This window comes from Carcharodon carcharias, chromosome 3, assembly GCF_017639515.1.
Source record: "Carcharodon carcharias isolate sCarCar2 chromosome 3, sCarCar2.pri, whole genome shotgun sequence".
NCBI lineage: Eukaryota > Metazoa > Chordata > Chondrichthyes > Lamniformes > Lamnidae > Carcharodon > Carcharodon carcharias.
In genome coordinates, this window is record NC_054469.1 from 170,923,528 (window position 1) to 170,939,202 (window position 15,675).

The window sequence follows — 15,675 nt, forward strand, 5'->3', positions numbered from 1 at the left end:
AGACAGAACCATCCACACTCTCAGCCATAAACCTACATCAATGTTATGAAAAATATTATAGTAGTTTTGTGATAAATGCTTCAGTTATACAGGGCCTTGGTGAGACTGCATCTCAAATGCTATGTGCAATTTTGTTCTTATTTAAGGAAGGATGTTAATGTGTTGTAGGCAGTTCAGAGGAAGCTTACAGATTGATACCTGGAATAAGTGGGTTGTTTTATGAGGGTTGATACCTGGAATGAGTGGGTTGTCTTATGAGGATAGGTTGGACAGGCTGGGCTTGTTTCCAGTGGAGTTTCGAAGAGTGAGGTGTGACTTGATTGTAGTATATAAGATCCTGAATGGCCTTGACAGGGTGGACGTGGAAAGCATGTTTCCCGTTGTGGTTGAGTCATGAACTAGGGGGGCACTGTTTTAAAATTAGGGGTCGCCCTTATAAGACAGAGATGAGGAGAATTTTTTTCTCTAGTGTTGTGCGACTTAGGAACTCTCCACCTTAGAAGGCGGCTGAAGCAGGGTCACTGAATATTTTTGAGGCAAAGGTAGATAGATTCTTGTTAGACAAGGAAATCAAAGGTTATCGGGAGTAGATGGGAATGTGAAACTTGAAGCTCAAACAGATCAGCCTTGATCTTATTGAATGGCAGAGCAGGCTTGAGGAGCCGATGACCTGCTCCTATTTCATATGTTCATATTCCATGACAATCCTCAGGAAGGCCCCAAATCTCACCTTGCTGCTGCAATAGCTTCATAGTTTTCCAAATGTCGTACATGGGTGCTTCCTGGTCATTTGTCAATCGACTTATACTTAATAGCACATATAAGCCTATCACTTGGAGCAATGCTTATATGCTTAAATGTTTCTAAGTATCACTAAATTTAGCTGCAGCACACTATCCTCTAACAGAGTTGTCATAATAGTGCAATGACTCCTGTCCCTTACTACTTCGTGTACCAATGGCATGTGAGGGATGCTAAATGAAGAAGAAACATAAGAATACCTACCTAATAAGGTTGCCTATATTCTTTAGCTGCGTTATCTGGATATCCTAAGCACTTGCCTGCTGGATAATAGGCTGGGTTTTGCTGGGGGTGGTGGGAAGGTGGTTGATGGTAAGCTGTCAGTATGTGTTTGAAACCCCTTAAAATGTTGCACCTTAACAGAGGTTTTAAATGCTGAAATGATTAACAAAATTTGATGAACAACAGAATTTGTTCTGAAGCTATAATGTCAAAATCCTGGCACGCTGTTAGATGATTAATTAGTAAAACTGTTCGATTGGTGCATGGGTCGGGAACCAAAATGCACAGATTGAAGGTAATTGGCAAAATAAGCATTAGCGACACGAGGAAACGCTTTTGCTCATGCAGAGAGTGGTTAGGAATTGAATGGACTGCCTCAGAGTGTGCTGGAGGCCGTGACAATCGAGTCATTCAAAATGAACTTGGATAATTATATGAACAGGAGGGAAACATCTGACCAGGAATTATTTTAAAAATAATTTCTAAAAATTCTGAATATTTTAGCTTCCACCTTCACACCAAGTGTGCCCCAGTCTTTAATTTATTCAACATTAAAATTTTAGAAGTGATTTTATTTTAGTGCTTTTAGTTTCTTTCTATGGTGGGAGAGGGTTTTTTTTGTGGAAACCCTTTAATCTGATTGGCTGCTTTGAGAGCCTAGTGACATCACTTCAGCTGCACGCTGTGAATCCTCCATAAAGAATGCTGCAAACAGTTACAGTTCCTCTGCTTGCCACTAGAGGTGAAATTCTCACTAGAGAGATTGCTAGAACAAGACTTAATTCCTGCCCTTGCTATACTGCTGACCGCAAGATCTGGCATAATGATTCGTAATATCCATCTGATCCATCAACAGTTTAAAACTCAGCCGAATGTGGGGCAATCTAGAATGTCTTCAGCATTTCATTGAAGTATCATCTTAGCTTATGTGCTCAAGTCCTGCAATCAGGCTTCAATCCACAATCTTCTGAAGCAAGAGTACTACCGACTGTGCCAAGCCTTCACATTTCCATGTATGTGTTCAGTGCACAGTTTCCCCAGCATCTATCAAACTAGGCAATACTGCAGTGTGTGAAGGATGCATGTCATTCAAATACTTTAAAAACCTCCACCTGTATGATGCATTTTTCATTATGCTGTATCTATTAGTACAGCTATATATGCTCCAACATAAATTTGCAGTGTGTTTGTCAGGTAATTTTCCAACCTGTAATTAGTTGTAAACAATTAATGTAATACCATCAACACTGCAACACTGATTCCTTTATTGTACTTTTGAAAACAGTTTACTGTGTGTCAGGCCCCTTTAAATTCTCAAATTATTCTGCTGTTACTACGCACGTGTAGGGTTGTTGCCAAATCTCTTATAAACGTGTGCCCAGAGTGCCTGGTAAAATTGCCTGTTGCTATTCAAGCAAGTTGTGTACAAGGAAAAGATGAAGCTGAAGGAGATGCAGCCTGTGTTAAATTAGACTGATCTATCTTGCACACTGTGCCTTTTTTGTTTTCAGTCACTGGTGTGCAATAACTTACAAGTCACCCAGTGTCCATTGTAATGTGTCATTTCATAAATCTAATTGAGATTCAATGTGTTTAATAAATCTCATGCTTCTATTCAGATGTTTGACTGGATTTCTCACAACAAAGGACTCTTTTTGAATAGCTACACGGAGATTGGAGCTACTCATCAGCACGCAATGGAACTTCAAACACAGCACAATCACTTTGCAATGAACTGCATGGTAAGGATCTATAGATGAGAAACACAAAAGTTGATGCAGTAAGTATTGCGTTTCTGCTTTTCACATGGAGCAAAGAGAGAAGTTTTGGTAAAGAGCTGCGATGTGTTTCACTAATGAATAAGGCAAATTATTTATTATTGCTTAAATCCTTTCAGACAGGTTTTCGCTAACTCTGGTACTTCAATGCAAAATTAATGGCGTTCTAGCACCACATTGCAGTGTATATGGTTGACATTTGTGGAATTTGGCGAGGGAAGCTGTATTATGGCAAATTACTAACTTTGCTAATTAATGAGCTCTACCCAACTATTAATGGAGGGGGACACACTATAGGCAACAGTTTTAATTCAGATCTGAAGCTTTTATACTGACCAAATTACATGTATTAATCTATTGAAGCAATAAGTGACTTCGTGTGTTGAAAGGTAATATAGACCTTCCGATTTAGCAATGGTTGTGAAAGCTGTCTTGTATTTTTGCTCTTAATTTATCTATTGCTATCGAACAATTGCTGATAGAACTCCAGGATTGTGGATTTTGGATCACAATGACGACTGAAATTAAACAGAACTGTGTAACCTGATACATGCCTTGATTGAAGAACTGTTCAGCTTTTGCTCTCTGTGGAACTGTGGATCTGTAGAAGTCAACATTATTTTCTAGGTAAAGGGAAAGGGTGGAAGAAATAATATATTGGCAGGTAGGCTGTGATAATATAAACACACGTTGCTTTGTGTTTCCACACATTGGGATTTTGGCATTAATGGTGCTGTAGTTCGGAGATTACTATCAATTCTGCTCCACACCTTATCCAGCACCTCAGACCCAACCAAATTGTTTGCAACATCATCTTGTTTGATCCCAATCTGAGCTACTAACCTCATCATACCTTTGACCAAGTGCTTAGCCTCCCTATCTGATATCTCCTTTGGTTCTAGAAACATTTCTACCTTAGGGTGTGATGCAAATACAAGTTTATTTTGTGGTGTCAGGTGAGGATCAAGTGCTTCCTTGCAGATAATTTAGAAAAATTTCAGAGAGCATTGACAAATGCCATGGGGTAGGTAGCTGGCCAAATTAGCTATGCATTGTGCAAGGCAAGATGAAATAGTCACATTGTTGCTATTAAAACTATAATATTTCAATTTCACTGCTAAAAAGCTGCCAAATAAAATATAACTCAAAAAACATGGAAGTAAAACAAGAGTAGCAATCCTGCTATCGCACTATCACTGCCAACTTACAGCCGGGTAGTGGTTTAAGAAAGAATGAAAATCTATAGGGAGTGCTTTTTGCTCAATGTTACAAAATAGCAGATACAAATATATTTGCTTTTTAAAATTAATTTCCTTTCCTCTAGTAGAGACCAAGTATTTTTTGTTGAGCATACAATCATTGATGATTGGTCTTCCAGAATGGCTCCACCATGCCTATCTTTGAACATACATGAGAGCTGATCTGCAACTTTGTCAACTAAAGGAAAGTGTATTCCTGCTGGGCACAATGCCAACATGGCAATTCTCATTTTAAATAGAAAATGGATGTCTTACAAAAATATTTGGTGTCTTTTTTTAATCTATTTGCAATGCAAGATGAGTACTTCACGAACTCTCCTTCCTCTACTGATGCTTTAAGTTCCTATGCCCAAGCAATCTGACGTATTACCCCAATGATACTTGGTAGGGCAAGTGGCTCACACTCACTGCAGCTCAACTGAAGAGAGAGGAGGCCAGCTGTATGATTTCCTAATTATTTAAATTTAACAACCATTTTTGAACTCTATTTTTAAAACTGCTCTCATGAGAAAAGGTGTGCTAAGTTTATACATTTTGAAAAATGAAAAGTATGCAACCGATTTAATTAAAATGGTTAAATGTGGATTTATTTTGTCCTATCTAATTTAGCACCCTCTCTTGTTAATTATTGCTGATGATGCAATTCATCTATTTCACTTCATGAAGAAATATGTTTGCTGTGATTCTGTGAAAGCTGCTTCACTCTATAAACATACTGGACAGGTTGTAAAGCCATTTTGAGTTGCTGACATAGGGAATGTGACTGTATTCAGTTACAACTGGAACAAATTTGACATAGTAATATAAAAGCCAAATTCTGTAGATGCTGGAAATCTGAAATAAAAACAAAATGTTGGAAGCACTCAGCAGGTCTGACAGCATCTGTAGAAAGAGAAACAGAGTTAATGTTTCGACTTGAATATGACTCCTCTTCAAGATGCAGTCAGACTTGCCAAATTTGACATAGTACCTTGTTTCTTTCAACTGAATCAGGATATCCTACCATTTATCCATGTCTACTTAATTAGTAAGTCTCTATTTTCCATTAGATTCTGTATTTTTTTTGAGTTTCCTTATAATCAACCACAAGATATTTTCCAATAAACTTGGCCTATGCCACAGAAGAGTACAGTCCCTTTATATGAAATCTTTCGGAACAATGAGCTTGGTGCCATTAAACACAACACTAAAATTGAGATACTTTCAAATTTCATGTCAAGAAATCCTGAAAATGGTTCAAGTTAATTTTCATGTCAAGAAATCCTGAAAATGGTTCAAGTTAATTTTCAACTTATAACACAAATATAGCCCATACTGTACAAAAGAAGATATTATGGCTGAAACACAACTTGCAACCTAATACTGCAAACATAATTTACTGTCTGATAACATCATCCTTTGCCTGAATTAGGTACTTTTCAAATTGCTCCAAGATGGGTGTTATTTTAGTAAAAAATAATCTGGAATACTTTTTGTTTAAAGAATGATGCTGCTGCATTTTTAAGCAGTGAGACATTTATTATTATTTTCAGTTTTAGGAATTTTTTTTAATCAGACATTAATGGCCACTATTGTAACCAATTCAATCGATGTTCAGTTTTACTTCCAAATTTATATTGTATTCCATTCAATATGTATGACACACGCCACTTATTTGGGCATTACCAATGTGACACAGTCACTTTTGCAGCCATACGCTTCTACCAATAGAAGCAGTTTCAGAAGTTGCAGATGCTCCCCTTGCACTAATGTTTTTTAGAACAAGGAGGGGAGAAGTACCAATATATGTGAAAAACAAATAGCCTGTTTCAACCAACTTAATGTGTAGCGCTACAGGGTAGGACAGGTTGGTTTCATATTTCATGTCCTTGGTAGCAGCACATAGACTAGATGAGAACTTGTCAAATCCTTCACTTGTCAAGCTAACACATTGTTCCTGCACCCCCTTCAAAATTGCACCCTTTATATTGCCTCTCTTTGTTTTTCCAACAAAACATACTACTTCACACTGTATTAAACTTCATCTGCCACTTGTCTGCACATTCCAGCAACCTGTCTCTGTCCCCTTGAAGACTGTCACTATCCTCCTCACAGTTTACAATACTTCATAATTTTGTATCATGTGTAAACTTTGAAATTGTACGCTGCACGTGCAAGTGTGGGGCATTAATGTATTTCGAGAAAAGTGGCGGTCATAATATTGACTCCTAGGGAACCTTAATCTAGTCTATTAGAACAACTGAAACAAAAACAAAAATACCTGGAAAAACTCAGCAGGTCTGACAGCATCTGCGGACAGGAATACAGTTAATGTTTCGAGTCCGTATTACTCTTCACCAGAACTCAGTCAGGCCTGCTGAGTTTTTCCAGGTATTTTTGTTTTTGTTGCGGATTTCCAGCATCCGCAGCTTTTTGCTTTTATCTTACTGATAAAATGACTGTTCACCACTACTGTCTGTTTCCTGTCACTCAGCAAACACCATACCCTTGCTGCCGCTGTCCCTTTTTAGTCCATGGGCTTCAACTTTTATGTGGCACTTTATGAAACACCCTTTGGAAGTCCATACGGAACACATCAATCACATTACCCTTATCAAGCATCTCTACCACTTCATTCAAAAACTCTGTCCGCAAACATGAGTTGCTTATAGCAAATCTGTACTAAGTTTCCCTAATTAATCCACACTTGCCCAAGTGATTTTGTCCTGTATAATCATTTCTAAAAGCTTTCCCATTACCAATATTAAACTGACTGGCCTGAAGTTGCTGCGTTTATCCTTACACCATAAGATTTTGGGCTGTACCTTTGCAATCTCCAATCTTACTTCCCTCAGTTTCCTGAGATGCATCATACCTGCCTCTGGTGACTCCAATTTTAGGTAAGCCAGTCAGTCTAATACTTCCTCTTTATCTGTTGTTAACTCATACAGTACCCCAGCTACCTCTTACACTGGACTTTGGTAGCATCTTCTTCCTTGGTTAAAAAAAAACATATGTAATGTAGTCTTTTAGTACCTCAGTGAGGTGAGAGTGACTGCCCTTGACATAAAGGAAGCAAATGACCAAATGTGGCATCAAGGAGCCCTAGCAAAACTGAAGTCAATGAGAATCAGGAGGAAAACTCTCCGCTGGTTGGGGTCCTACCTAGCACAAAGGAAGATGGTTGTGGTTGTTGGAGGTCAGTCATCTCAGCTCCAGGACATCACTGCAGGAGTTCCTCAGAGTAGTGTCCGTGGCCCAACAATGACCTTCCTTCCATCATAAGGTCAGAAGATGATTGCTGATGATTGCACTATGTACAGCGTCATTTGCGACTCCTCAGATACTGAAGCAGTCCATGTCCAAATGCAGCAAGACATGGACAATATTCCAGGCTTGAGCTGACAAGTGGCAAGTAATATTTACACCACACAAGTGTCAGGCAATGACCATCTCCAACAAGAGAGAATCCAACCATCGCCCCTTGATGTTCAATGGCGTTGCTATCACTGAATCCCCCACTATCAACATCCTGAGGGTTGCCATTGATCAGAAACAACTGGACTGGCCATATAAATACTGTGGCTACAAGAGCAAGTTAGAGGCTAGGAATCATGCAATGCATAACTCACTTCCTGACCCCCCAAAGCCTGTCCATCATCTACAAGGCACAAGTCAGGATTGTGGTGGAATACTCCCCACTTGTCTGGATGAGTACAGCTCCCACAGTACTCAAGAACCTTGGCACTGTCCAGGACAAAGCAGCCTGCTTGATTGGCACCACGTATACAAATATTCGCTCCCTCCACCACCAATGCACAGTAGCAGCAGTGTGTAACATCTACAAGATGCAGGAATTCACGAAGGATCCTTTGACAGCACCTTCCAAACCCATGACCACTACTATCTAGAAGAACAAGGGCAGCAGATAGATGGGAACACCACCACCTGGAAATTCCCCTCCAAGTCACTCACCATCCTGACTTGGAAATATATCACCATCCCTTAATTGTCACTGGTCAAAATTCTGGATCTCCCTTCCTAGCAGCACTGTGGGTGCACCTACACCACATGGACTGCAGCGGTTCAAGAAGGCAGCTCACCACCACCACCACCACCTCAAAGACAACGACGGATGGGCAATAAATTGTGGCCCTGCCAGCGAAGCCCACATCCCATGAATGAATATATAAAAAATCTCAGTCATGCCCTCTGCCTCCATGTGTAAACCCCCTTTTTGCTCCCTAATTGGCCCTACCTCTTCTCTTACTATCCGTTTACTATTTATATGCTTATATAAAACTTCTGAATTCCCTTTTATGTTAGCTGCCAGTCTCTTCTCAGACTCGTTGTCTCTCTGATTTCCCTTTCTTTCCACTCTGAATCTTCTGTATTCAACCTTGGTTCTCACTTGTACTATCAACCTGACACCTGTCATACTTTTCTGCTTCATCTCCCCATCTCTCTCGTCACTCGGGGAACTCTAAGTTTGGCTGCCCTTTTTTTCCCCCTTCTCATGGGAATGTATCTCAACTGTACCCGCACCATCTCTTCTTTAAAGGCAGCCCATTGTTGTGCTACAGTTTTGCCAGCCAATATTTCGTTCCACCCCACTGAAATTGAACCTTGTCTTTATCCATATTGAACCTAAAGCTTAATATACTCCTGATCACTGTTCTCTGAAAGGCCCTCAATTGTCACTTGATCCATTTAAATCACCTCATTTCTGAGAACCAGATCCAGCAATGCCCCCTCCTTAGGTGGGCTGAAAACATACTGTTCAAGAAAATTCTTTTGAATACACTTCAGAAACTCTTCGCGCTCTCCACCCTTTTCACTGTTAGATCACAAACTATGTTAGGATAATTAAAAAACCCCATTATTCCACTCGATAGTTTTTACACTTCATTGTACTTTTCCCACAAAATTGCTCCTCTATATCTTTCCCACTATTTGGTAGCATATAGAATGCATCCAGTTGTGTAATGGTACCGCTGTTGTTTCTTAACTCTAACCAAATAGATTCAGTCCTTCAGCCCTCCAGGACATTTCTCTTCAGCACTCTTTAGTCATTGTAGTCACCCCTCTTCCTTTCTTGTTGATTTGTTCTCGCAGCGATCTCTCTGCCCCCTACTGACTTCCTGCCATTGCTTTTACCTGTTTGCCCTGGCACTTTTTCACTCAGACTTGTTCTCTTTGAGTTTTGCCTTTTACAATTAAGAATTTTGATGTACTGAATAGTGAAAGGCTTAATTTTTCTGGTTACTGAAATGGTGATCATAGTTTATCAATTTCAAATCAAAGACATTGAAGAGAGAGGTTAGGAGAAGCAGCATTCCTGGAGCATGGAGTGCTTTGTCAGAGGAATGATTATGGCAGACACCATTGCACCTTTAAAAGGAAATTTGGTTAACTGGTTGAAGCCGAGGAAGACACTGTGCTTTGAGAAGAGAATGGGGCAATGGGAGTAGTTTTGACGCTGTAGGAAGGAACTAGCATGAACTTTGGGTTGAATAGCCTCTTCCTGTATTGTAAACCTGTCTGGTTCTATGCCACTGGATCTTAATGAAATGCATCATAAAATGCTATTAGAAGTCAGATGGAGATTTTAACCGCTGAAGGAATGAAATAGTTAATTATGCATCACCCAGCTTAACCTCAGTAATGACGAAGGTTCAAGTGGCTGTAATTTGGATAAGTTAACAGTCAAATTAAAAAGATGTAGGTTAATTAAAGATAACCAACATGGACTTGTGAAGGCAAGTTATTCCTGGCAGGTGATAGAATTCTTTGAACAATTAACTGATTTGAAGCGAATGCAGTAGGTTTTGGGTGCCACTTAGGAGGCTTGTTGATAAAATTAAGCAGCATGGTATTGAATGGAATGTGGCAGCATGAATAGGAAGTTGACTATAGGAAGAAAATAGAGAGCCAAAATTAATAAATGTTTTTGGATTGGAGAGATGTAAACAGTGGTTTCTCCCAAAGATCACTTAAGACCGTAGTTTATATCACGTTCTCTCTTGTACGCGCTCTCTTCTATTTGTGGAGAAAATGATTAACTTGTGAAGAGGATTGTAAGCATCTTCAGGAGGACATAGGTTAGTAGATTGGCCAGATAAAATTTAATATGTTTTAGGAGAGAGTAGAGGAGGAATTAGATACTTAACAGTAAAACTTTAAGCCGCCTTTAAGATTTTTTTAAATTACTTTTTTTTCCAACAAAATAAATATGTTGCTTTCAAACGGCAAAGTAAAATAAAACTTCACTGATGTTTTTTTTTAAAAAAGAGATTTATTTAATTGTAATTCAAAATAAAATATTAGCTGGGAAATTATTAAGTGATACAAGTTTGCATCAATTTTAACATCAAATTAAATGCCTCTGTTTTTGTTTGAAACTTCGGTTTTCACTAAAGTAGCATATTTTAAGCGGTGGTGTAATGTATAATTACCACTGTAAGATTGTGTTAAATTGAGCCATATGTGCAGGTGTCCAATCCTGGTTGACATTTTAATTAGAAAGCATCTGTTAAAAATGGGATGGGCTGTCGGTATATTAAAATATGGTGTAGTAATTGGGCACTTAGTCGTCATAAGTAGATTGTGTTTAAGAAACACTAATGTACAAATTATATAGCAGAAAATTAGCCACTTATTCTACCATTAATGCTGTTCATGTAACTCCGTCTTTCTACTTGTTTCTAACTCTTGTTTTCTCTTTTATAGCCTTTGTTGTCTTGTTTTTGTTTTCCATGCTCACTCTCTCCTTGTTTTCTCTTTGTATATTTCTATACACTTCTTCTCAATATCTTTGCTTATCTTTGATTTTTTTAAACGTTTCATTGTCTGGCTCTACCCTTCTTATCCCTGTCAATGCCCGTTTCTCCTTTCTCCTGTTCACTTCTTCTCTCCCATTTTCCTTCTGTTTTGGCTCTCTTTCTGCCTCTATCTTTTCTTTTTCTTATATTTCTTGCCTTGCTCCTTAATCTCTGATGTTTTTCTCCTTCCCCTCTTTCACTCTTGTTTTCTTGTCTGATGCTATTTTCATCTTGCCTTCTATTTCTGTCTGCTTCTTGACGCTTACTCTTGCTACCTCTGTACCTTGGTGTTTGTCTAAGACTATTTTCTCTGATCCTTTTATTTAAGTTTCTGTTTCCCTGTTCTTTTCTTGGGTAACTCTTTGTTTGGTTACTGTAAAATAGTGACACTGAACGGCTGCTTAACACCCGTTGTTCTAAAACAACACAGCCTCCAACATGCCTTGAGTGGTATTGCAAGAGATTATTGCATGCAACTATCATAACTGACCCTCAAACATCACATTGTAATGAGGGTTAAAATATATTTACTTAACCAGAAAAGTCAACTTCTTGAAATGCTACAGAACCACTTTTGCACATTAGCTTTTACTTCCAGCTGCGTGTTATTTTGAAATATTTGTTCTTGATAATTGTTAAACTGCCTAAATATAGAAGTTTTATGTGGCCAACTTCTTATGATGGAAAAACAAATAACAGTGTTAAAATTGAAGTTATACATTGGTCCAGCCTCATTTTAATATAATTACAATGGACCTTTGATATAAGGAATGCTGGTTAACAATGTTAATTTTATGTTATGGGGCTGGTGAGGCTTTGTTCCATACAGGAAAACAGAACCAAAGGTTTTGCTTCATGCAATATTTGTGAAGCTGGAACACAGGATGTTAACTAAATTCATGGGAGCGGCTTGCTGCTGGGTCATGGAGTCACAGGGCATGAGAAAATGAGCAGCCAAAAATCAATGAGTTAAGAACCTTCTAGCAGGGAAGAGATCAGTTGATCTCTTAATCGCCTGAATTGAACAATAATACTGATCGCAATAAACACTGTACAAGCTAATTTCTGTTGTGTTATCTTAGATACATTGGGGCACATTTGACTTTTTAGTGGGAGAATTATCTGAGATGATCAGATAATTGAATTGGAGCTCAAGAACGATGGGCAGAGATAGTCTAGAGAGAAGAAAAAGGAGCACAGGGAAGTGGAAGAAAGTATGGGAGAGGATGAAGGAAGACATTGGAGGAAGGATGGATGAGTAGCGGGGAAAGAGAATGGGAGAAAATGGAGATAGAAGGGAAGACGAGAGAGAAGGTGAGAAGTTAAGTGCCTCAGGAGAAGGGATGGTATAATATCTGAGCTCAGTTGCAGAGAGATACCTAATGTGAGGTTGTGGTATATTTGCAGTACTGCAGGGAGGGTAGTATTAATGTTGTGATTTTGGTTCTGCTAAGGGGCTGTTTGGAACATTCAGTAAGTTTTTTTTTAATCGTCTCACCTTGTCCACCACAAAGCTTCTTCAGCAACTGCTACATTTTGCATGCTTATTTAATTATATTTCCACTTCTTAACACAGCTGTTTGGCTTCTTGTTTAAGACTTTAGAAGACCCACAATTGTGTAAGCAACCATGGCTATCGGGCTCAGACTGCATGCATTGGTTTACCTTCCTTCACATTTGTTTTACCAATTTCTGGAACATAGTAAATGTGATTATTTTTATATGTAGGACACAACAGCAGTTGATTGCTCAGGGTAATGTTTGGAGCTGTCCTATAATATTTGGCTTTGTTTTCAATCTGTCACAATGTTATTTTTACCTACTGTTGTTTCAAGGCTTTTGGAACCTTGACTTGCTATTTTTATATGATGGTTAATTTATAGCTAGGAGCTTGGGGGGGCATGCTTGTTAGAAACATTTAGATATAGTAACAGCTATTCTGCAAATATTTTGAATTTTCACAGCAGGAACCTATTTCAAGAATGGATGGCAGTGATCCTTAATATTTGCCTATCTGGCCTTGCAGTAAGATTTGGCAAAAACACAAGGTTGTTTTGGATGTTCAGACATCATCGGCATGATTACACTTGGTGGTGTTCCTAATATTGGTCATCACTGTAAAAACACAGCTGTGTCTTTATAAAGATGTTCAGAGAAAGTTTGTTTTATTATAATATGGGCAGAACCTTCTGTCTGTCTGTCAGGCGGGCTGGTCGGGAGTGTGGGCGGGCGCAGAGCCGATCAGCTGCGTGTCACCATTTTGTGTGGGTGGGCTAATTAAGGCCCGCCCAGTGTGACGCCTGCCTGGTAGCGCAGGGGGAGGAGGGAGAATCGGAGTCTGTGCTGAAAGAACGCAGAAGTCTCCCTGAAGCATGGAGCTGCCTCATGGAGTTTAAGCTCAGATTGAAAGTTTGAAAAAAAGAAAGATTAAAATTATTCAGACATATCCCTTCATGTGACAGTGTCACATGAGCTGGGGCATGCTAATGAACTGTCAACATTTAAAAAATTTATTTAATAAAGCCTTCAGGAACCCTCATCCCGCCCGTGGATGAGGTTTCCTGAAAAACGCGAAGGCCACTTGGGCTCTTCGCCTGCCCGCTCAACTTAAGGTTGGATGGGCAGCCCTGTCAATTACCTAATTTGGCTTATTAAAGGCCTTAACAAGCTTTTGACAGTTTGGTGGGTGCGCAACTGTCTCTGGCGCACGCCTGCCGAACGAAAGATTGGAATGACGCGCGGTGACGCTGGGACGCATGCCCGACATCCCACACGCCAATGTGAAAATTCTCCCCATAAACTCTTTAATTGCTAATCTGATGATATGTTATTTGGGCAATGCAATTATATATGTGAGTGGCCTCTTAGCCTATCTTGATTGCAAATTTAAGTTAAGCAAAAAAGTTTACATTGACAATTTAAACCCCTGCCTTTGTTATAAGAAAAGTGAAAATTAAGCTGAAATATCTTATTGGAATGCATAAACACATGACTGAGACGATTCATTCCATGTTGCTTTGCACAATCACAGTAAAACTAATAATACATTATTCAAACTGCCTATCATTTAGATATCCCTTTGCTTATTTGACAAAGACTAATAGTTGTTTGTGTTGTGTGCTTTTCAACAGAATGTATATGTCAACATCAACCGCATAATGTCAGTGGCCAATCGTTTACTGGAATCTAACCATTATGCATCTCAGCAAATCAAGCAGATTGCCAGTCAGCTAGAGTTGGAGTGGAAGGCATTCGCAGCAGCATTAGATGAGCGTAGCACCTTGCTTGACATGTCTGCTGTCTTTCATCAGAAAGCTGAACAGGTCAGTAAATGTTTACAACATCTGTAACTGCTGTTTATATGGACAGGTGCCACAGGTAATTAATTTGTTAACCATCTGTGTGTTTTTCAGCTGCTTTATTCTCTTAAGAAAAAGCTTCTTGTAGAGTCCAAGCATTTCAACAGGGCAAACCAGACTAAAAACAAAAAAACTGCGGATGCTGGAAATCCAAAACAAAACAGAATTACCTGGAAAAACTCAGCAGGTCTGGCAGCATCGGCGGAGAAGAAAAGAGTTAACGTTTCGAGTCCTTCTGTCGAAGGGTCATGATGCTGCCGGACCTGCTGAGTCAAACCAGACTAATATTGATACACTTCTGCAATACATATGTAAGATTCAAGGCATCCTGATTCCTTGCAAATTCTACTATTCTGAATGCAATCTAAAGTAATTTCAAATGTACTGCCCAGTTTTCAATGGCATGGTTTACACCTCAAACAATTAATGCACCTCAAAAATATTTTTTTTAATTATACTGTAGGAATTGACTAAAGAAGACAATAACTGCTGGTAATAGAATGCTGGTGGTGCTTTTGTGTTATTTGCGCATTTTGTTCATAAAACAATGGCATGATTACATTGGGGTATTGTCATTCAGGGTGATCTCCATCAATTCAATCAACTGGATGCACCAAATAGCTGCCTTTGGAAGCTGCAGCCTGTTTCCTAGCCTTCTCCCAGTTACCTGGCCGTTCAATTTCTGAGGCTTTGTTGAGGATGTTTGTAAATTTGAGTATTTTGGTCATCCATATTTGCCTTGGAGTTAAGTGGTTATCTTATATAGAATTTTACCCCTTTTCCTTGGATGACTTTTCTTTGGCACCTTAATATTGGCCCTGTAATGAGCTGTACAATTAAGAGTGCAACTAATGGATCCCAATATCAAGCGGTATGCAAGGTTGGCTTGTCTAGTCACTTCTTATGACTGGAATTAGCTGTTATAGATACAAAGTTACATCATTAACATAATTAAAAAAAGACTAGAGTTTCTATTGAAAATTACCTCGGGAAAAAAATGCCATTAAAGTCCTTGTACTGAAGTCTGCGTGCATTCTTTATTTGTAGATTGATACAATGGTTTAGCCTGGAGGCTTATGATCAGACTAAAAGTCTAAAATGTCGAGCAGAACCACCAGTCAGGCCCATCTATTTAACAACTGCCTGTTACTATGAAAATACTTGTGCCCAATATCTTTGTTAGTTGGGAGCAAAATCCATTGCTGTAATTGTAACCTAAAAAACAGCAAAATTAGAGAGAAAACATGGGCTAAAATAAGGTATTCTAATGGTATGAATACCTGTTTTTCTCTTCTATGCACGAGTTTTAGTTAGCATATTTAAAGGACAGCAAAAACTATTTTTAAAGTAACTTGATGCCTAGTTGTTGATAATTTTGTGTTACTAATGCCAGAGCATAATTGTGTTGAATATAAAAGTCCAGCAATCATATTATAAACTCTGCTCCATCCTAGTT

The 15,675-nt window shown here is 38.9% G+C and overlaps 1 protein-coding gene across 9 annotated transcripts in view; it reads left to right on the plus strand.

The window, feature by feature from the left end:
• The window catches only part of LOC121275778 (triple functional domain protein-like), a 650,960-nt gene that overhangs the window by 247,383 nt on the left and 387,902 nt on the right, over nt 1-15,675 (plus strand). For all 9 annotated transcript variants that reach the window (XR_005942563.1, XM_041183384.1, XM_041183386.1 and 6 more), the window contains 2 exons: nt 2,643-2,765; nt 13,992-14,183. Coding sequence is in view for 8 of the 9 variants with exons in the window: in XM_041183384.1 (XP_041039318.1) it covers nt 2,643-2,765; nt 13,992-14,183 (315 nt within the window). In the remaining variant the exon portion in view is untranslated. The remainder of the gene's footprint in view (nt 1-2,642; nt 2,766-13,991; nt 14,184-15,675) is intronic.